The sequence below is a fragment of the Equus przewalskii genome, chromosome 5 (assembly GCF_037783145.1).
Source record: "Equus przewalskii isolate Varuska chromosome 5, EquPr2, whole genome shotgun sequence".
NCBI classification, from domain to species: Eukaryota; Metazoa; Chordata; class Mammalia; order Perissodactyla; family Equidae; genus Equus; species Equus przewalskii.
The window spans coordinates 67,238,633-67,261,697 of record NC_091835.1 but is presented as its reverse complement, the minus strand read 5'-3'; the positions used below and the strand labels follow the sequence as shown (position 1 = coordinate 67,261,697).

General features: G+C 38.3%; 2 protein-coding genes and 1 pseudogene across 2 annotated transcripts; all 3 read right to left on the bottom strand.

The window, feature by feature from the left end:
- Window positions 1-216: 216 nt before the first annotated feature.
- On the bottom strand, window positions 217-1,183 carry LOC103546810 (olfactory receptor 8S1-like; annotated as a pseudogene).
- An 8,387-nt stretch (window positions 1,184-9,570) lies between these two features.
- LOC103546809 (olfactory receptor 8S1-like) lies at window positions 9,571-22,576 on the bottom strand. Its single transcript, XM_070619525.1, has 3 exons — window positions 22,379-22,576; window positions 12,592-12,729; window positions 9,571-11,643 (listed from the first exon to the last, which is right to left on the bottom strand). Exon 3 carries the CDS (start codon window positions 10,727-10,729, stop codon window positions 9,791-9,793), a length of 939 nt encoding a protein of 312 aa, XP_070475626.1. The 5' UTR covers window positions 10,730-11,643; window positions 12,592-12,729; window positions 22,379-22,576; the 3' UTR covers window positions 9,571-9,790.
- Window positions 14,241-15,089, bottom strand: LOC103546811 (olfactory receptor 8S1-like). Its single transcript, XM_070619704.1, is given in 2 exon segments — window positions 14,241-14,756; window positions 14,759-15,089. Coding segments are annotated over 2 exon segments (798 nt in total). The 5' UTR covers window positions 15,041-15,089.
- Window positions 22,577-23,065: the final 489 nt, after the last annotated feature.

Below are 23,065 nucleotides of genomic sequence, written 5' to 3'. Positions count from 1 at the left end.
TGGGAACAATGAATTAACACTTTCATGAAAACATTTTCTAAATTGAGATAGTTCTTTAGCCCATTGTTTTCCCTCTACTTGGACTAAATAAACACCTTTCTAATATCTCCATGTTCATTTTTGATGCACTGCCTATTTATCTTGTAACATCTGACATTGTGTAGAGCCAGGAAGTTTTTCTTAATGTCATCTCACTCATGCGTGGCTAGTATCATATTATACTGATTCCCCATTATCCTTTAGTGTTATCTTTCCACTAGGAAAATGGCAAACACTTCCCAGTGTTCTTCTCACAGCTGCCTTCACCTCCTTGTTCTTCAGGCTGTAGATGAGAGGATTCAGCGTGGGAGTGACCACACTGTACTGCACAGAGAAGATCAATTCCAGGGAGGATCCTGAGATTGGCATGAGATAGCAGCAAAACCCTGAGCCATAGAAGAAGCTCCCTGCAGTGAGGTGGGAGGAGCAGGTGGAGAAGGCCTTACTTCTGCCTGAGGTTGAGCTGATGCTCAGGATGGTGGAGACAACGTGAGCATAGGATGAGATGATTGGGAGGAGGGTCCCAAGCCCAAGCAGCAGTGTGGAGTAGAACAGGACTATGAGATTGGTGGAGACATCAGAGCAGGACAGAGGGAAGAGAGAGGGCACCTCACAGCTTTAATGGTTGATGGTATATTTCTCACAAAAGTCTAGGCTAGCAGTTAGGAGGATGTTGATAAGAGCATTAAAAAAAAAAAACCAAGCTCCATGATTCCCACACAAGCTGCACACACAGCTGTTTCCTCATCATCTGTCCATAGAGCAGAGGGTGGCAGATGGGAACATAACAGTCATAGGCCATCACGGAGAGCAGAAAGCCCTCAGTCTCTGCAGTGATAAATATAGAGAAGCCTTATGCCAGGGATCCCCTTGCTGAGATGGTTTTTATCTCATATAGGATGTCCTTCAGTGTCTTGGGCACAGTGACTGAAGAGAAACAAAGATCCAGGAAAGAGAGGTGACTCAGGAAGAAGTACATGGGTATGTGGAGGTGGGACTTAGCCCTGATCACCAGCAGCATGGTCTGATTCCCCATTATGGTCACGTGGTAAATATCTAGGAACAGCACAAAGAGCATAGACTGAATGTGAGGGTCAATAGACAGCCTGAGGAGGAGGAAGTCAGTGATAGTGCTATGGTTCCTCAAGGCCTTTTACATAGTTTATTGCTAGAAATAATATGAAGAGCCATGGCAGCAAAATTCTCCTATCCCCCAATGATTTTCTCATTGCATTGATTCTCTTTTCCTATCACTATTATTCAGTAAACGTTTTTACTCTCTACTATTGCATAGGTTTGTGTTAGTCACTCGGAACATAAAGAACATTAAGCTTATTTCCTCCTCTTAAAATGCTCCCACTCAATCAAATAACGTGGATACATAGCCAAGAAATAATAACACAATATAAATTATGCAATTGGTGCTGCAATTATGATTTAGAGAGGGCTCAATAGTAACATTACATTGAGGAAATTTGAGCAAAACTTTTAAGAAAGTATACGATTGCTTTTGGAAAATGTTTATCTCAGACACATTTGGTTTACATGAACAACGTGTTCAAAGGCTCAGAACTGAGAAAAATCAAGCGATGTTTGGTAAAACATGGGTAGTTCTGAAAAGTTGATGTAGAGTATGAGTGGGTATGATGGATTCATTGCTAAACGTGGGCTCCTGCTTCACACTAGGTTCGAATCCCAGCTCTTCCACTAATTAGCTATTTGACTTTGTATAAGCTAAATAAAGCCCTGTGCCTCAATCTGTTCATGTATAAATGCACATAATAACAGTGCCACAGAGGGGTTCTAGGATTAAATATTAAATTATATATAAAGCTCTTCAAAAGCACCTCTTCCTAAGTATTCCATTGAAACTGTGATATATATAGAATGAATACTATTTAGCCTTAAAATTTATGTAGAGAGAGAATTTATATACATATATTTATTTATATATACATATGTAATTATATACATATATAAGTCAATAAATGGAATATTATTGAGCTTTAAAAAATAAGGAGATCCTGCCATTTGGCAAAATGGGAGACCTAGAAAGACATTGATGCTAAGTGAAATATGCCCGACACAGAAGGAAAAATACTGTTTGCTCTCATTTATTTGTGGTGTCTAAAAAAGTCAAATCATAGAAGCAGAGAGTAGAAGTGGAGTTACCAGGGGCAAGGAGGTGGAAGAATGGGGAGATGTTGGTCAAAGGACACAGGTTAGAATTATGTAGGATGAAAAAGTCTTGGAACTGACTGGGCAGTTTGATGAATACAGCTAATAATCCTGGACTGTAAACTGAAAAAGAAAAAGAAAAGGAAGATTGGATACAGCAAGGGGGAAAACAGAAATTGGAAAAAAATAAAGTTTTGAGTTAAGACTTGTTTGACAAACCAGTCACATAATTACATATATATACATAAAAATTCCACTCACTCCCTCCACACACATATAGCATGCTTGTTTTGAAAACATGTGATACTACTTTACTTTTTAATTTTATATCATTCTGCACCTTTTATTTTATTTTTAATAATATGTACGCATTTTTTGAAAGTTAAGGTGTAACTCTCAAGGAAAAATTCATTATTTATTATTATTATCATTTCTTGAGATTAAAAGGCTAGGCAAAATTACCGAAATTCTCACATAGGGTGATGCACTATCAAAGACCAAAGTTGTTGCTGCTAATGCTGCTGTTTTGTCATTATTTTATATGGCTTTACCAAGAGAGGTGTAACAAAACCACATTGAAATTTCTCACGGTAGCTGCCCTCCTTTGCTCATGACCCCAGTTGTAAAGTAAGTTGGAAGTTTACAATTATTTTGGAGTGGAGCCCATCACCACTTTGCTGTTACTATGGGCACCTTCACAAAGAAAAGAAGGTACGTAATTGCCTCAATGGTTATAGGGGCAAGACTGCGGAGATGACAAGGGAGAAAGTGGTTAGGACTCAGTGTAGTCCTCTGAGCCCACCCAGAAGAGCGTTAGTAGGATGGATGTGTATTCCAGGACAAGAAAGAATTTCTAGAAAAGTAAGCAAGAGGAGTGCTTGAAAGGTTTCATGTCAGGGAATACTTGAATGGGTATCCTGGCTATAGCAGCAGCCAGCAGAGAGGACTCTACCCAGTATTGTACTTTCTGGACCATGCTCCCAGGCAGAATAGGAAACACATTTGGGAAGTCATCTTTTAGGACAGTGAGAATTTGACTCAGGGCTCCTAATTCCTGTGAGAAACACGCACTGTTGCTAATCGCTGCCCCACAAGAAAAAGGCTCCACTCACCAAATTTGCTCATACTCAGAGGCCAGTTTTAAACAGGAATAGAGCATTCAATCCTTTATATTCCTCTATCATACAGATATTTAGATTAACTTTCTGGCTTTCATCCTGAGACACTCTCCTCAGTCTTCATATGCCAAGTTTCTCTTTCATGGCTAGATGGTGTTCATGCCCCTCAACTCTGTTTCTCACAATCCTTCAGGTTTGGATTACAACATTACTCCATTTCCTAGAACATCGGCTGTTTACCCATGACTTCCAGCTTCGGCCTTCTAGCCTAAACTCTCACATTGGGTCAGCCATCGGACTCATTATGATGGCTCATTCAGTTTCCTTGTTCTGGTCATTCCTCGTACGTCTGAAGTGCAGCCAAGGGGAAGTTCTGATTCCTTAATTAATAACTCTTTAGCCATAAACCCAGCCGCAAAGTTCTTCCCATACCCCAAACACACATTACCTGTGTATCCTGTCCTATAGGGAAATCTGCTCTCCAACTTGGCTGCAGGACTTTTATTTAGATTTATCTACTAAGTGGAGGATGAACTGGGGAAAGTGGCTTCTAAGTCTTGTATCATGGTAGAGTTTATAAAATCCTATTGATGATGAAATGTTTTACTGAATTCTACACTAAAAAAGTTAAATAGCAATAGGGCAGTTCCTTTTTTCAAAAAGTCTCAAATTCTTTGGTTTTCTAACATCATGTCTCAGCCATGTGTAGTACTGTTTTGGTTTAACCAGTCTGCAGAGCAGCTCTGTTTAGTCAACTGATTGGTTTGATTCCTTGCTCTTGGCAATAGTTTGTATGTTCTATAATCACAACTTGAAGCGAGACTTAGTTGTCAAGAACCTTAGCAACATTGACATTTTTGAGGATAAGTGAGGATCTCTCATATCTGTGATCTTGTAACATCTGGGTGATGCAATGACCTATGATCATTAATTTTAAACTCTTCTGAGTCTAGTGGGAGTTGAAAGTAGACAGAATAGCCAAAGTGTTATTTGCCTGGCTCCTCAAGCAGGGAAGGAAAAGTTTTCAATCTGCCATCTAAGGGCTTCATCTTCTCTGTGGGTCTTAGGTAAAAACACCTCCAGTCAAATTTGGTGTCTAAAAGTGATTTTTTGAGCAAAGAAGTAAAAAGAAAAAAATAAGTTAGCATTTTTTATTTTAACATTTTTTATTTTACAGTCTTTTCTTAAACTGTCTATTCACATCCATTTGCTTTGATGGATCCAGTTAGATTCCTACACAGGACACTGTTACAATTTGTGCACTCCCAGCCCTTGGGTGTGTTTAGGGAAGTTTTGTTTAATAAGTTTACTATGATCTTATGTAAGAATAGATTGCTTTATGAATAAAAATTTCTATTTATTTCCTACAATCAGCTATAAGATTTTCAGTCAAACTCAACTGTTCTGGCATAATATATTTTTCCTCACTGTTACTTGCCAATTATGAAAGTAAGTAATGGTAATACAATTAAAGAATTTTTGGAATAGTCAAGTCTACTTTTCAGATATTTTCTCTTTTTTAACTATATGGAGTGGTGAGGTATTTTTTTTTCTGATTATAATATTAATATATTCTTGTACCTAAGGACTTCTACACGCACATATGTGTATTTTTAAGGGTTCTGTGAAAGTTTGATATAACTACTTCCCCCATATGAAAATTATATGAATCCATCTTTGATTATATGTGTATATGTGTGTGTCCAAGTAAAAAGATATATATTCAAAGAGTTATGGTAGCTTTGGTATAGTGTACCATGATGAATGATATTTATTATGCAGTTCTTGGCTGTTATTTCCTAAAACAAAAGATTAATTAATTGAAATTCACTAATATTAAAATTATGGATTTCTGTTAATTGAATGACAACATTAAGAAAGTGAAAACAGCCAGCAATTGAGAGAAGATAAATACATTACATATGTATGAAAAAGAGATATATGTAGAATATAAAAAGATCTCCTGGGGATGGCCCCATGGATTAGTGGTTAAGTTTGGTGTGCTCCACTTTGGTGGCCCAGGTTTGCAGGTTCGGATCCCAGGCATGGACCAACACCACTCTGTCAGGCATGCAGTTGTGGCACCCTCCCAAACAAAATGGAGGAAGACTGGCACAGATCTTAGCTCAGGGCTAATCTTCCTCAAGCAGAAAAAGAGGAAGATTGGCAACAGATGTTAGCTCAGAGTTAATCTTCTTCAGAAAAAAAAATCTCCTTCAAATAAATAATAAAATGTCAAATAGACAATTTTAAATTAGGCAAAAGAGTTAAACTGTCCCTTCACAAAGGAGGATTTCAAAATAATCAATAAACAAATTAATATATGCTGAACATTATTCAGGAAGTGCAATTTAAATTGCAATGAGATAATGCTATACCCTACCCCATAATCTATCATTTGCCTATTTAAAAATTATTTGAACTTGACGCACATATTTTATACTCTTTTATAATGAAATATTTAACAATAATAAAAAATAAATAAATTACTAATGTTTCAATAATAAAAAAGAAAAATGTATGGAACATTATAGTTAAATTAAAAACATGAGCATGAACTGGTCCCTTTAAGAGATTCCCCCTCAAGAACCTGTCCTGCCTCTGTTGTCATCCACCTTTCAGGAATACCCTTCAGATATGATAGGGAGAGTGATGTTCCCAGTATATCAGTGCTCAAACACAATCATAAGTTCACCCATCCTATAAATAACACTCAGGTATGTGCTGGGGTTATTACCAGTTATTTACACTGGAGAGGCCATCTTACAAATAACCAGATTCTCCAAGCATCTGAGAACCATATGGAATCCTTAATCTGGTCAGGAATTATGGTCAACAGTCTGTGCGCATTAAAGCCCAAGGGAGCAGCCCCAGCATTGGAGAGAGCCCTCCTGAGCCTTGGGATCTATAGGGCTGCCTTTATGCTATTATATTGTCTTACCCCTTCCTCTTTGCCCTGTAGGGTATTTGCCTGAGTCTTCATTATTTTTCTCTCAATCATTGTCTTTCAAGTGACATCAGAACACTGACTCTACCCATCATATGTAGAGTGATATCAACAGGTCACCCCTGGTCCCAGGCTCTCTTTCATTCTAAGAATTTTAAATGCTTTTGACAAAAGCTACCTGGCAAGCTGCATCAGCTAGAGGTGGCAGATCAAAGGCAAACCTGTGTCCTACCCCTTCAAGTAACCACTAAACAAGTCAAAATATACAACCACAATTTTTGAAAACAAGGTCTGTATGGCCTTTTCCTAGCACCAGCAAGCTGCACCAGAAACACAGGCCCTAACCCTACAGCCTCTGATGAGCTGAGGATGGGAGATGGTAGGCAAGAAAGCAAAAACACCACAATACTTTCTTACTGAAATTTAGCAGCCTTTTTCTTTTTTAGGTATTCCCTTGCTTGCCATAAGTCTTTGATCAGGTTCCAGAGTTTCAAGAAAGTGGATTCTGTTACTTTTTGCAGCTTCGTGGTTGCTTCAGTGGAGGGACCCACTCAATGGCTCCCTACTCCACCAGTGTCTATGTACCTTATTTATTTTTGAAGCTCTGCTTTAAGATCCACATGCATTTACGAAGTTATATCTTTTCGGACGTTTTGACTCCTTTATCATTATGTAGTGTACCTCTATTGCTGATAATCTTTCTTATTCTGAAGTATACTTTGAAATTAAAATAGTTACTCTGGGTTTCTTTTGGCTAGTCTTTCATGGTATATTTTTGTCCATCACTTTTTTTCCCACTTATTTGTGTCATATATTTGAAATTGGTTTCTATAGTTAGGGCTTGCTTTTTAGTGAAATCTGCTAATATCCCTACTTTACGTTTTTAGACCATTTATATTTAAATTCAGTTTTAATATAGTTGGATTAAGATCTACCACCTTCTTAACTTTCTATTTGTTCTGTTTCTTTTTTTCTTCTTTTTCTGCCTTCTCCTGTTTAGTTGTGTATTTTTAAGAGTCCATCGTATCTCCTTTATTAACTTATTATTTATATCTCTTTTAAAAACTTTTTTTAGTGGTTGCCCTAGGATTTAACCATATTATTTTTAAATAATCTGAAGATATCTTCAAAAATATTTTGCCTTGTCAGAAGGTGCATTTGGCACCTGAGAAGGGTGCCAAAGCTGTTGGTTAGAGACCCAAATATGAAAACTTCCATCTTAGGCCAAAGGGTATAGGTCCCTTAGTGAGGCAAGCAGCAGCCTATGTGAGTTTTTTTAACACATCACAGTGGAGTGCCAAAACCAAAGCGTCTGATGGGCGTAACTTCCTATGAGTGAAAAGAAGTGAGTCACAACTATACATATTTCATAGTTCTATTTATTTAAAGTTCACAGACAGGCAAAACTAAATTATATAAAGAAAATCAAAGAAAATTCAGAGTACTGGTCAGTTTGGGGGAGTGGAGAAGAGGTCGTGAAGTGAATAATTTCTTAAACTGAGTATTGGGTACATGAGCGTTCATTTCATAATCATTCTTTAACTGGTACACACGTGTTTTGTACATGTTTTTTGTAAGAGTGATATTTTTATAAGATAAAATGATAAAAGAAATAGAATAGGCTGCAAGGGTTTTAATAGTAAAAAAGCAAAGAACATAATGAAACTAGGGTAAAATTGAAAAACTTAGCAGGAACTGTCACCTTGCAAGTCTCCCTTTCTGGCATAATTGCTACGCTTTTTTGTCACCCGTCCTAGAGGACGAATCTTCAGGCCTGATAAGGGAAAGATGTTCCTGGGAAATTAATACTGAGAATTTTCCCTCAAATTCAACTTCTCAGTAATAAGCACTCAGGTTTATGCTAGGATTGTTACTAGTTACTTATACTTCTTGGGAAGGCCAATATGCAGGCAGTCTCCTTGAATTTCTGGAGGCCAGAAGGGCAGAAAAATCCTTGGGAGAATGGTACAAAGAGCTTCTCTAAGGCCTAGACAGGATCCTTTCACTGATCAGTCGCTATAGTAAGCAGTGGGGTTCTATTGTGGGCATCGAAGTTCAAGGGTATTCCTCCTCCAACGAAGAGAACACTGCTGAGCCTCTTGATTTATAGGGAAGTCTTCACACAGTTATGATTTCATGTCTTTGACTTATACTTAGGGAATTTGACTAAGTCTGTTCGTATCTTTCTCTCAATCACTGTCATCTGGTGGCATCTGTGCACTGACTATAAGCAGCCATCATCCCAAGGTGTAGTTCCTTATGCTCCCCTTCGCCATAGGAAGCTTGACCTTAGAGGGTTGCTGGTGTTGAAACTTAGGTCAAAGAAACCAAGAAAGTCCTTGAATATCCTGTTGTCTGTGGAGGGGGATAATGTATTTAAAGTTTTCTGGAGTATCAATTGGGAAGAGGCTCCAATTTTGAGTTATCAATGGGCAGATGAGGATGAAAAGTCTTTATAACTGACAATTGGAATAAAGTGAGTTTCTGAAAGAAGCTTGAGAAAAGTGCAAGTTAATATTAAGTAAATTCAATCACTTGTACTTAGGTTTTGCCCCTTTTCACTGAAATACAGTGAACTAGACAACTGTAAAATATATATTAAACAGATCAGAAGCACTGTGAGAATGGATTTATGTTTTATAGCTAAAAATGAATTATGCAAGAGTGCTGCAGTGCCTTAAAATCAGCAAATCAGCAGCCACTAAACACTGACCAGTTGTTTGACAGCTGAAAGATGAAAGACGAAGATGATTTTAGGATTTGTTCGTGATGAGATCAAAACCAGATTATTTGTCTAGGACACATAACCTGCACTCTACAAGGAAAAGAACATTGATGAGACCAGCTAATTGGAGAAATTACAAATCTTCATGAAGACTGTGAGAGAAACGAAGTTTCTAGAGCCACAGAGCCTCCTTGCAGCCTTTCACACTGGAGATCTGGCCACCACAGTGCACATACAGAAAAGTTCTTGGAAATTTTATGAGTCTGAGCTCTCTCTCAATATGTTCATTGTCTCTCTGCAGAACTTTTAGATTTTCATACCAATGTTCTATAGCCACCCAGTTGGAATTCTTTATCTTTCTCCTCATCTACCCTTATCTATGACTTTTCACTCTTATATATCCAGGACCCTACATTCTTATCAAATGTATGGCTTTCAGTGTATTCCCCAAAGTCAATAAAAAATAATGATAGATTCATGATAGTAATGACTTTACTGAATGCAAAGGCTAAGGTGAATGTTTTAGAATGAGAAAAAAGGAGCCAGTATGTTCATAACAAAACTTTCTAGATTATTATTTTTAATCATTTGCTTTGCCTTTAGAAGGAATGAAAGTGAACTATCCTTCTTATAATAACTCCATCCCATTCTATGATGCACTTTTAATTTAGTTTGCAGCATGTGACATTTAGGTAGTCAGGAGTCGTCCTTCTTGATGTAAACTCACCTAATGTCCTTTTGAATGCAGTTTTATTCAATTCCCTATGATGCTCTGTTTTTATTTCAGGACCTGATATGTTGTACATACTTTTCCAAAGTTCTTTTCAGAGCTGCCTTTACTTCCTTGTTCTTCAGGCTGTAGATGAGAGGATTCAGCATGGGAGTGACTACATTATATTGCACAGAGAAGATCAACTCCATGCTGGAACCTGAATTTGGCATGAGATAGCGGAGAAACCCTGAGCCATAGTAAAGTGTCACTGCAGTGAGGTGGGAGGAGCAGGTGGAGAAGGTCTTGCTTCTGCCTGAGTTGGAGCTGATGCTCAGGATGGTGGCAATAATGCGGGCATAGGATAAGAAGACCAAAAGGAAGGTTCCCAGCCCATGCAGAAGAGTGGAGCAGAGCAAGACAATCAGGTTTCTGGAGGTATCAGAGCAGGACAAAGGGAGGAGAGAGGGCATTTCACAGCTGTAGTGGGGGATGATTTTGGCCTCACAGAAGACCATGTTTGTAGCTAAGCAGATGTTGATGAGTGCATCCAGAAAGCCAAGTCCCCATGATCCCCACACAAGCTGCATATACAGCTGTTTACTCATGATCTGTCCATAGAGCAGAGGGTGGCAGATGGCAGCATAACGGTCATAGGCCATGACTGAGAGCAGACAGGCTTCAGTCCCTGCAGCAACACACACAAAGAAGACCTGAGCCAAGCAACCCTCTACTGATACAGTTTTCCTTTGAGACAGAAGGTTCTCCAGCATCTTGGGCACAGTGACTGAAGAGAAAGAGATATCAACAAAAGAGAGGTGACTCAGGAAGAAGTACATGGGGGTGTGGAGGTGGGAATCAGCCCTGATCACCAACAGCATCATCACATTCCCCATTATGGTCAGAATGTAAATCTCCAGGAAGATCACAAAGAGCAGAGCCTTGACATTGGGGTTGTCAGACAGTCCAATGAGAATAAACTCTGTGATGTTGCTGTGGTTCCCCAAGGCCATTTACAAAGGCCTCTCTCTAGAAATAATGTAAAAAGACATGGGAGCAAAAGGTCTATTATCTTTGAAGGAATTTTCTCATTGCATTGATTCTCTTTTAATATCACTGTTGCTTAGTAAACACTTTTGCTTTCTATTATGACCTAGTTTTTGTGTCAACCACTTAACATAAAGAGATGATTAAGATATAATCCCTGAGCTTAATATTTTCCATTGAAGAAATGGATATAAAGACAAAATATAACTGCAATTAAGGCAATGGGAGCTCAAATTGTGATTTAGTAAGAGTCAATAATGACACTACCTGGATTGAAATTGACAAGATTTTTAAGAAAGCATATAATTACTCTTGGAAATATGTTTCTGACAGCTATTTAGTTTGTATGAACAATGTGTTCAGAGGCTCAGAACTGAGAAAAATCAAGCCATGTTTGGTGAAACATGAGTAGTTCTGGTAAGCTGATGTGTAGGGGATAAGTGGGCATCAAAAATCAGTGGTTGAACATGTAGGCTCCTGTGTCAGACTAGATTCGTATCCCAGCTCTAGCAATAGTTAGCTATGTCACTTTGTACGAGATACATGAATGTCTTTGCCTTGATTTCCTTATGTATAAATGCAGATAATAACAGTATCATGGAAAATTTTTAGAAAAATATGAGATAATGAGATATGAGTTCTTCACAAGTACCTACTCCTATCTATTATTACTAGTATTATTATTATTATTCTTTCTTTAGATTGTAACTATAGGTAAAAGTCACTTAAATTCTCATATAGGTTGAAGCACTTTGAAGATTAACTTGCTGCTGCTGATGCTGCTGTTGCTGTTGTCACATTATATGCCTTTACCAGGAGGTGCAAGAAAATCATATTGAAATCACGCCCGATAGCTGTTCTCTTCTGCTCATGACCCAAGCTGGAAGGCAAATTGGAAGTTTAGAATTATTTGAGAGAGAGTGGAGCCTGTCTCTACTTTCCTAATACTATGAGTGCTTTCACTAAGAATGGAAGGTGTGTAATTGCTGTAATAAGTAGAACAGCAAGCCTGCAGAGATGACTCAGGGGAGAGAAAGTGATTGGGACTCCGTGTAGACCCCTGGGCCTGCTCTGATGGGTATCACTAGGATGAATGTGAACCCTGGAACAGGCCAGAATCTGGAGAAAAGTAAGCAAGGGGGATGCTTGAAAGGTTTCATACCAGGAAATACTTGAATGGGTATCCTGGCTGTAGCAGCAACCAGAGAGAGGACTCTGCCCAGTACTACACATTCTGGACCATGCTCCCAGACAGTATAGGAAACAAGTTTGGAATGTCATCCTGTAGGACAGTGAGAATTTCACTCAGAGCTCCTAGCTTCTGTTAGAAACACCTACTGCTGCTAATCTCTGCCCCACTAAGGTTCCACTCACTAACTTTTCTCTATTCATCCTCAGAGGACTGTTTCAAACAGGAATAGAGCATTCACTCCTTTATATGTATTCCTCTGTCATACAGATTTTAGATTAGTTTTCTGGCTTTCATCCTGAGACATTGCTCTCAGTCTTCATATGCAAATTTATCTTGCATGACCAGCTTGTATTCATGTCCCTCAACTCTGTTTTTCATAAGTCTTCAGGTCTGGATTACAACATTGCGTAATTTCCTGAAATACTATTTACCCACGACTTCCAGCTTTGCGATACACCCTAAAGTCTGACCTTGGGTCACCCACAGGACCCATTTTGGTGGCTGTCAATTTCCTAGTCCTGGGCATTCCCAGTAAGCCTAAAGCCCAGTCAAGCAGTAGTTCTGATTCCTTATTTATTAGTCCCTTATCCACAAACCCAGCCTCAAAATCCTTCCCACACCCCAAACACACTTTACCTGTATCTCCTGTCCAATAAGGCAATCCAGTCTCCAGTTTGACTGTAAGATTTTGATTTAGATTCATCTATGAAGAAGGAAGATGACCTGGAGAGAGTGGCTTCTTGAGTCTTGTATCATGGTAGAGTTTATAAAATCCTATTGATGATAAAATGTTTTACTGAATTCTACACTAAAAAATTTATACAGCCATAGGGCAGTTCTTTCTCAGAAGAGTCTTAAATACTTTAGTTTTTTTGTGTTTCTATTATCATGTCTCAGTGACACATATTATTGTTTGGGTTTAACCAGTCCACAAATCAGCTACGCTTAGGCAGCTGTTTGGTTTGATATCTGGCCCTTGGCAGCCCAGGGGATAGTGAGGTCAATAGCGTTTATATTTTATAGTCACAACCTAAAGTCGGATTTAGTTTTCAATATTGAATTTTACAAGGACCAACAAGAAGCACTTAGGTGTGGCCTTTGAAATGTCTGAATGATGCGATGACCTATAATCATTAATTATAAACTCTTATGAGTCTAGTGGGAATTAAAAGTAGAGAGAGTGGCCAAAAGGGCATTTGCCCTCTCCCCAAGCAGGAAAGGAATAGTTTTCAATTTATACTCTAAGGGATATGTCTTCTCTCTGGAACTTCTCAGGCAAAATCAAATCCAGCTAAATTTGCTGTGTAAAGTGATTTGTTGGTTAAATGAAGACATAAAAAAAGTTAACAAGCACAGTTAATTGTCTAACCTATTTATTCAAATCAATTTCTTTATGAATACATTTAGATTTCTAAATGAAACTTTATTAGAGTTTGAGTGCTCCAAATTTGGGAGTATTTAGTGAAGCACTTGTTTAAAAAGTTTATTGTAATCTTAAGCATAAATAAACCGTTACATAAATCAAAATTTTCTTTTATTTATTTACAATGAGCTATAGGTTTTAGTCAAACTAGACTGTCCCGGCATAATTTTTTCGTTACTCTTACTTGTCAATTAAATAAGTAACAAATGTAACATGATTCAAGCATATTTGGAACAATTAAGTCCATATTTTAGAATGTTTGCTCTCTTTGTTAATCTATAGATTGATTTTAAAGTTTTTTAAAAAATTATTTGATAACATTCATTCACTCCTGTATCTAAAAATTTCTACATCTATGAATGTGCATATTTAAGGGTTTTGTAGCAAGAAACAATAGAGTTTTTGGAAAGTTTATCTGAGTTTGTTCTCTGCCCAAATATACAAAAGCAATTTCTTCAGCAATTTCAGTTCATTTTGCCTATATCCAAGGGCCACTCAGTAGAATTTCATTATTCTCCTTCCATAACCTGAAGTCTATCTTTGTTTTTATTCAACTGTCCAGAACCTTTATTTAATATTGAAGTTATGGCTTTCATGGAATTCCCTAAACTCAATTACAAAAAATGATTTAAGTTGCAAATATTTTGCTTAATAAGAAGATCAAAGTGAATATTTGAGGAGTATTGAGAATCAACACTTCCATTTCCATATTTTCTAAATTGAGATAGTAATTTATCCCATTGTTTTCCCTTTATTTGTACTAAGCTGACACCTTTACAACACCTCTGGATTCATGTCTTAAGGACTGTTAATTTATCTTCCAACATCTGACATTATGTAGACCTAGGACGTTTTCCTAATGTCAAGTCCCATAATGTCTGCCTAGTATCATATCTTCTACCAGTAACATGGAAAGTACTTTCTCAGTGTTTCTCACAGATGCCTTCATCTCCTTGTTCTTCAGGCTGTAGACAAAAAGATTCAGCATGGGAGTGACAACACCATACTGCACAGAGAAGATCAATTCCAGTGGGGAGCCTGAGATAGGCATGAGATAGCGTAGAAAAGCGGATCCATAGAAGAAGTACACCACAATGATATGGGAGGAGCAAGTAGAGAAGGCCGTGCTTCTGTCTGAAGTAGAGTTGATGCTGAGGATGGTGGAGACAATGTGGGCATAGGAAGAGATGATTAGGAAGAAGGCCCCAAGCCCATGTAGAAGGGTGGAGCAGAGCAAGACTATGTGGTTGGTGGAGACATCAGATAAGGACAGAAGAAAGAGAAAGAGCACCTCACAGATGTAGTAGTTGATGGTATGTTTCTCACAGAAGTCCAGGTTGGCAGCTAGGATGACGTTGATAAGCACATTAAAAAAAACCCCAAGCTCCATGAACCCTATACAAGCTGCACACACAGCCTTTTCCTCATCATGTGTCCATAGAGCGGAGGGAGGCAGATGGAAGCATAACAGTCATAGGCCATTAAATACTGAGAGCAGAAAACCTCAGGCCTTGAAGTGATGAACACAAAGAAGCCTTGTGCCAGGCAGCCCCTTACTGAGATGGCTTTTGTCTCAGATAGAAAGTCCTTCAGCATCTTAGGCATGATGAGTGAAGATAAACAAACATCCAGGAAAGAGAGTTGACTCAGGAAGAAGTACATGGGTGTGAGGAGGTGAGAATCAGCTTAGATTACTAACAGCATCATCAGATTCCCCATTATTGTCAGGAGGTAAATATCCAGGAACAACAAAAGGAGCAGAGCCTGGATGTGGAGGTCAGCAGAGAGTCCAAGGAGGGTGAACTCTCTGATGGTGCTGTGTTTCCCCAATTCCATTTACAAAGGCCTTTCCCTAGAACTAATATGAAAAGCCATGGCATCAAAGTTCTACTATCCCTAAGGAATTTTCTCATTGCATTGATTCTCTTTAATATCACTATTATTCAGCAAACAATTCTGCTTTCTACTAATGCATATACTTCGTTTAAGTCACTTGGAACATAAGGATAATTGAAATATGGTCCAGGCTTTTGAAATGCTCCCACTTATGGTGACACCAGTAGCATGATGTCATAAGATGCTTCTCTTTTTTATCTTCCTTTTTAATGAATGAATTTTGCATCCATACAGAAACAAGAACATCTAGGTGGGGGTTTACAGACTTTGTATCTTGCTCCAAGGGCCCTAGGTTGAATCTTACCCACCAGTGTAGCTGGTAGGAGATAGACAAACCTCCATATGGGCTGCAGCACTAGCAGAGCCAGGGACACTGCCTATATCCTTCTCACTGCTCTTGGATAAGAATCAGGCGAGTGATGAATTAGGCAGACAAGTACCCATGAGAGAGAACTGGCAAAAGTCCAGCCCTCCCAAAGGGATAATCCAACACACCAGTGGAAGAAAAACAGAGGAAAAAAGAAATGTATGAGTTTGCTTGCATTGCATGTGAGTCTGGTTGCAGTGGAGGTGGGTAAGAGAAACTTTTTTGGCACCCCCCAGAAGGTGCTGAAGGGGTTGATTTATGTGGCAGAGGTGATCCCTCCCTTAGGCAAAGAGGAGGGTGGTGAAAGAGAGCCCAGCTATCCCAGCTGGCTGGTTGCAGCTGAATAAATCCATTTCTCATCACCAGCACCTGGAGTACTAATGTGGGAGCTCTGAAACCGGCAGGAGGGAGGATATTGAGAAAGAGGTAGATAAGAATTTCAAATGGCCTTGAAGGGATTGTGCTCAGCATAAAGTCCACCTACGTGCCTCTGGGAACACCATCTCTTGGGATTACCCTCCTGGGTCTGTGGGAGCCCCAAATGTACTGAGTGCTAGACCTACACCTCCCCCAATTCTGTTGCCATCTTCTTATGTATGCTCCTGAGTGTGTCTGCCAAAGTGAACTCTGGTAGACAAGAAGCATGCTCAGAAAATAGGCCATGGTTTCTGGGCAAGGGAGAAACCAAACACTGAGCTATAGCAAACCTTCTGGAATACAAAAGAGAGATTCTAATAGCCAACCTGGTGAATTGTAAGAACTAAATAAGACATATGAACTTAGTTAAGGAGGTATCCACTACTTCAAATGTGAAAGCAGCAGCACATAGCTACAAACAATATGAAAAATTAAGGAAATATGGCATCACAAAAATAAAATGATAATTCTCCAGTAACTGAACTCAAAGATGTAGAATATGGCAATCTAACTGGTAAAGAATAGCTGTTATGAAGAAATTCAACAAGCTATAAGAAAACTCAGAAAGACAATTCACTGGAAGCAGGAATAAAATTAACGAACAGAAGGAGTTCTTTACCAAAGTGATTGAAATGATAAAAAAAGAACCAAACAGAAATTCTGGAGCTGAAGTTCTCAGTGAATGAAATCAAGAATGCAATAGAAAGCATCTGTAGTAGGGCAGACCAGATAGAAGAAAGAACAGGTGGCTTGAAGGATAGGAATATAGAAATAATACACTTAGAAGAAAATACAGAACTAAGATTTAAAAACAGTGTTGAAAGCCTACAAGAGCTATCAGAGTCCATCAGAAAGGCAAATATCCAAATAATTGGGGTTCTGGAAGGAGAAGAGAAGGAGAAGGGGCCAGAGAGTTTATTTAAAGTAATAAAAGATGAGACCTTCCCAAACCTGAGTAAAGACTTGAACATACAAGTCCATAAAGCTAAGTGAACACCCCGTTAACTCAATGCAAATAGATCTTCTCCAAGACACATTATTATGAAACTGTCAAAAATTAATGACAAAGAATGAATCTTAAAGGCAGCCAGAAATCAAGGGAAAGTAACCTACAAAGGATCTCCATTAGGTTATCAGTGGATTTCTCAGCAGGAACTCTACAGTCCAGGAGAGAGTGGAGTGACATATTCAAATTGCTGAAAGATAAAAATTGCCAGCCAAGGGGCTGGCCCCGTGGCCGAGTGGTTAAGTTCACACGCTCTGCTGCAGGCAGACCAGTGTTTCGTTGGTTTGAATCCTGGGTGCAGACATGGCACTGCTCATCAAAACCATGCTGAGGCAGCGTCCCACATGCCACAACTAGAAGGACCCACAACAAAGAATACACAACTATGTACCAGGGGGCTTTGGGGAGAAAAAGGAAAAAAATAAAAAATCTTAAAAAAAATTGCCAGCCGAGAATTCTTGATCTGAAAAAGTTATCCTTCAGATATGAAGGAGAAACAAAGGCTTCTCCAGACAAACCAAAGCTGAGGGATTTCACCACCACTAGACCTGTCTTGCAGGAAATGCTGCAAGGAGTTCGTCTTGCTGAAATGAAAAGACTCTAACCAGGGACACGAAAATATATGAAAGTACATAACACACTGGTAAAGGTGAAAAATAGGAAGAAATTAGAAAACTGTAACTCTACATTAGGATGGTGTATTAACCACTCAACTATAGTATAAAATTCAAAGGAAAATAATATTAAAAATAACTATAGCTACTACAAATTGTTAATGAGTATATGACATAAGAAGAGGTAACTTGCAACATCAATAGTATAAAAGAGAGGAGTAAAAGCATTGTCTTTATAGGCATTCAAATATAAGTTGCTATCAGCCTAAAATGTATTGTTTATCTATAAGATGTTTATGCAATTCTCAAGGTAAGAACAAAGCAAAAACCTAGAGCAGATTCGCAAAAGACAAAGAGAGGGGAAACAGAGCATACCACCATGGAAATTAACCAATTTACAAAGTAGGCATAGACAGAGGGAAGAAGAAACAACGGAAATATGAAACAGTCAGAAAGCAATTAATAAGATGGATTAGTAATTCCTTAAATATCAATAAGTACTGTAAATATAAATGGATTGAATTCACCAATCAAAAGCAAAGAGTGGCTGGATGGATTAAAAAACCCAGACCCAACTACGTGCTGCCTACAGGAGACCCATTTCAGATTTAACGACACACATAAAGGACACACATTTAAAGACTCAAAGTGAAGGGATAGAAAAAGATATTCCATGCAAGTGCAAATCAAAAGAAAGCGGAGGTAGGTATACTTACGTTAGAAAAAATAGACTTTAAGCCAAAAAAGGTAGCAAGACCCAAGTAAGGTCATTATATAATGATAAAGAGATCAATTTAGCAAGGAAATATAACAACTATAAATATATACACATACCCTACATTGGAACTCCTAAATATATCAAGCAAAATACTAACAGATATGAAGGGAGAAATAGACAATACAATAATAGTAGGGACTTCAATACCCCACTTTCAACAATGGACAGATCATCCAGACAGAAAATCCAAAAGGAAATGATGTACTTGATCTATACATTAGACCAAATAGAACTAACATACATTTATAGACCATTCCATCCAACAGCAACAAAATTCACACTCTTCTCGAGTGCACACAGAACTTTTCCAAGAGAGATCCTATGACAGCACAAAGGACTTTGCTGAAAGAAATTGAAGAAGACATAAATAAATGGAATGACATCCTGTGTTGATGGATTTTAAGAGTTAATATTGTTAATATGTCTAGGCTATCCAAAGCCATCTGCGGATTCAACATAATCCCTATCAAAATTCCAATGGCTGTTTTCACAGAAACAGAATAAACAATTCTAAAATTTGTATGGAACCACAAAAGACCGTGAATAACCAATTCAATCCAGAGAATGAAGAACAATACTGGAGGCATCACACCTTCTGATTTCAAACTACACTACAAATCTATAGTAATTAAAACAGTTTGATATTGACATAAAAACTAGACACATATTCCAATGAAATAAAGTAGAGAGCCCAGAATTAAGTTGCTGCATATATGGTCAACTAATATTTGATGAGGGAGCCAGGAACATCCAGTGGGGAGAAGATAGTCTCTTCAAGAAATAGTGTTGGGAAAATTGGATAATCAAGTGCAGGAAAATGAAATTGGACCCCTGTCTTATCCCACTTACAAAAATTAGCTCAAATGGATCAAAGACTTAAAAATAGGATCTGAAAACATAAGACTTCTAGAAGAAAAGGTATGGAAGACGCTTCTTGACATTGGTGTTGGCAACGATTTCTTTTTGATATGACACCAATAGTACAACAACAAAAGAAAACATCAACAGGTTGAACAGCATCATACTTAAAAGCTTCTACACAGCAGAAGAAACAATTAACAAAATAAAAAGGCAACCTACAGAACGAGAGAAAATTTTTACAAACCGTGTATCACATAAAGGGTTAATATACAAAATATATAAAGAACTCATACAACTCAGCAACAAAAAAAATCTGATTTAAAAGTGGGCGAGGACCTAAATAGACATTTCCAAAGAAGACATCCAAATGGCTAATAAGTACATGAAAATATGCTCAACATCACTAATCATCAGGGAAAAGCAAATCAAAACCATGATGATGGTCCGGCTCCATGGCTGAGTGGTTAAAGTTCTGTGTGCTCCTGCTTCGGAGGCCTGGGTTCATGGATTCAGATCCTGGTACAGACCTATTCCACCCACCATCCATACTGTGGCAATGTCCCACATACAACAAAATAGAGGAAGATTGGCACAGATGCTAGCTCAGGGCTAATCTTCCTCAAGCAAAAAGAAAAAAAATAAAGAGAGATTGGCAACAGATGTTAGCTCGAGGTGAGTCTTTCTCAGAAAAGAAAAAAACCAGGATGAGCTATCACCTCACACCTGTAAGAATAGCTATCATCAAGAAGACAAGAGTTGAGTTTTGGTGAGGATGTGGGGAAAGGGAACCCTTGTGTACTCTTTGTGAGACTGTAAACTTGTTTAGCCATTATGAGGAACATTATGGAGGTTCCTCAAAAGATTAAAAGTAGAATTACCATATCATCCACAATTCCACTTCTGGGTAAGTATCCAAAGGAAACGAAAACAGAGTATCAAACAGACATGTGCTCTCTCTTGTTTGTTGCAATATTATTCACAATAGCCAAGATGTGGAGACAACCTGAGTATCCATCAACGAATGAATGGATAAAGACAAGTACACAATGGAATACTATTCAGCTATGAGAAAAAAAGGAAATCCTACCATTTGTGACAACATGGATAGACCTTGAGGACATTATACCAAGTGAGATAAGTCAAATAGAGAAAGACAAATATCATATGATTTTTCTTATATGTGGAATCTAAAAAAATGAAATTGTAAAAGCAGAAAATAAAATGGTGGTTACCACAGTCTGGAGGCAGAGGAATGGGAGAGATATTGTTCAAGGTACATACTTGCAACTAGTAGATAAATAACTCCTGGAGACATAATACATGGTACAGTGATTATAGACAACAAAATTGTATTATAAACATTCGACTTGCAAAAAATGTTCCCACTCTACTGAAGAATGTGGATATGAAGATAAGAAATTCTAAAACAGTATAATTAATGCAATGGGAGCACAAATTGTGATTTAGTAAGGATCAGTAATGATATTACATTGAGGAAACTAGAGCAAAATTTTTAAGAATGTATAAGATTGCTCTTGAAAAACATCTTTCTGAGAGACATCTATTTTGCATGAACGATGTATTCAAAGGCTCAGGACTGAAAAAAATTGAGCCAAGTTTGGTAAAACATGAGTAGCTTTGAGAAGTTGATGCCTAGGGAATAAATGCCATCATAGAGCAAGAGATAAATGTGTGGGCTCCTGCATCAGACTACGTTCAAATCCCACGTCCACCCCTAATTAGCTATATGACCTTGAACAAGATACATGAAGCTCTGTGCCTCAATATAATTGTGTACGAAATGCAGTTAGTAACAGCACCACAGAAGGTTTTTGGAGTTAAATATGAAATTATACATAAAGCTCTTCAAAAGTACCTACTCCTAACTATTTATTATTATTATTATTATATTTGAGATTGCAAGTCTATTCAAATGTCACCTAAATTCTCACATGGGGGAAGCACCAGCAAAGGCCAAATCTGCTGCTGCCAATGCTCCTGTTGCTCTTACTACTTCAAATGCCTTTATCAAGAAAGGTGCAAGAAAGTCACATTGAAACCACTCACAAGTATCTCCCCTCCCCTGCTCATGACCCAAGCTGGAAGGAAAATTAGAAGCTTAGAATTATTTTGGAGCGGAGCATGTCTCCATTTTGCAATTACTGTGGGTAGCTTCACTCAGAAAGGAGGGCATGTAACTGCTGCAAAAGGTATGACTGCAAGACCACAGAAATGACAAGAGGGAGAGAAAGTGATTGTGACACAGTATGGACCCCTGGGCCTGCCCTGATGGCTGTCATTAGGATGGATGTGCATTCCAGAACAGACCAGAATCTCTAGAAAGGTAACCAAGAGGAATGCTTGAAAAGTTTCATGTCAGGGAATGCTTAACTGTGTATTCTGGTTGTAGAAGGGGCCAGAAGAAAAGACTCTTCCCCATTCTACACATTCTGTACCATGCTCCCAGACAGTATAGGAAACAAGTTTGGGAAGCCATCCTGTACAACAGTGAGAACTTCACTCAGAGCTCCTAGCTTCTATTAGAAACGCCCACTCTACTAATCCCTGCCCCATAGGAAGAAGGCTCCACCCACTAACTTTTCTCTGCTCATCCTCAGAATCTGGTTTCAAACAGGAATAGAGCATTCTATGTATCCTTTATATGTATTCCTCTGTCATATAGATTTTAGATTAGCTTTCTGGCTTTCATCCCAAGACATTGTCCTCAGTCTTCATATGCCAAATTTATTCTTCTTGACCAGATTGTATTCATGTCCCTCAACTCTGTTTTTCATAAATCTTCAGTTCTGGATTAGAAAATTGCTCAGTTTCCTAGAACCCTAACTATTTACCTATGACTCTCAGTTTTGGCTGTATACCCTAAAGTCTGACCTGGGGTTACCCCCCAGGACCCATTTTGGTGGCTAAGTCAATTTCCTGGTCCTGGACATTCCTCCTAAGTCCAAAGCACAGACAAGGGGTATTTCTGATTCCTTACTTATTAACCCCTTAGCCACAAACCCAGCCTCAAAATCCTTCCCACACCCCAAACACATAGTACCTGTATATCCTGTCCAATAAGGCAAGCTGCTCTCCAGTTTGACTGCAAGACTTTCATTTAGATTCATCTACTAATAAAGAAGATGACCTGGAGAAAGTGGCTTCTAAGTCTTGTATCGTGGTAGAGTTTATGAAATCCTATTGATGATGAAATGTTTATTGAATTCTACACTAAAAAATTTATATAGCCTTGTGGCAGTTCCTGTTTTCAAAGGGTCTGAAATACTTTCGTTTTCTTCGTTTCTAATATCATGTCTCAGTCATGCGTAGCACTGTTTGCATTTAACCAGTCTGCAGAGCAGCTGTGTTTAGGCAGTTGGTTGGTTTGATTTCCTACCCTTGGCAGCCCAATGCATGGTGAAGGCAACACATTTTATATTCTGTAATCACAGTCTGAAGTCAGATTTAGTTTTTGAGAACTGTTTAGTTTTGAAACAATGTTTTCAACATTGAATTTTACAAGGACCAATAGGGATGTCCTAGGTTTGGCCTTTGGGAGGTCTGGACAATGCAATGACCTATAGTCATTAATTTTAAACTCTTCTGAGTCTAGTGGAGTTGAAAATAGAAAGAGTGGCTAAAAGGGTATTTGCCTCCAGAACCTTTACTTAAGTATGAATTTGTGGCTTCCACTGACTTTTCCTAAAGTGACTTACTAGTAATGACTGAAGACACAAATGTTTTACCT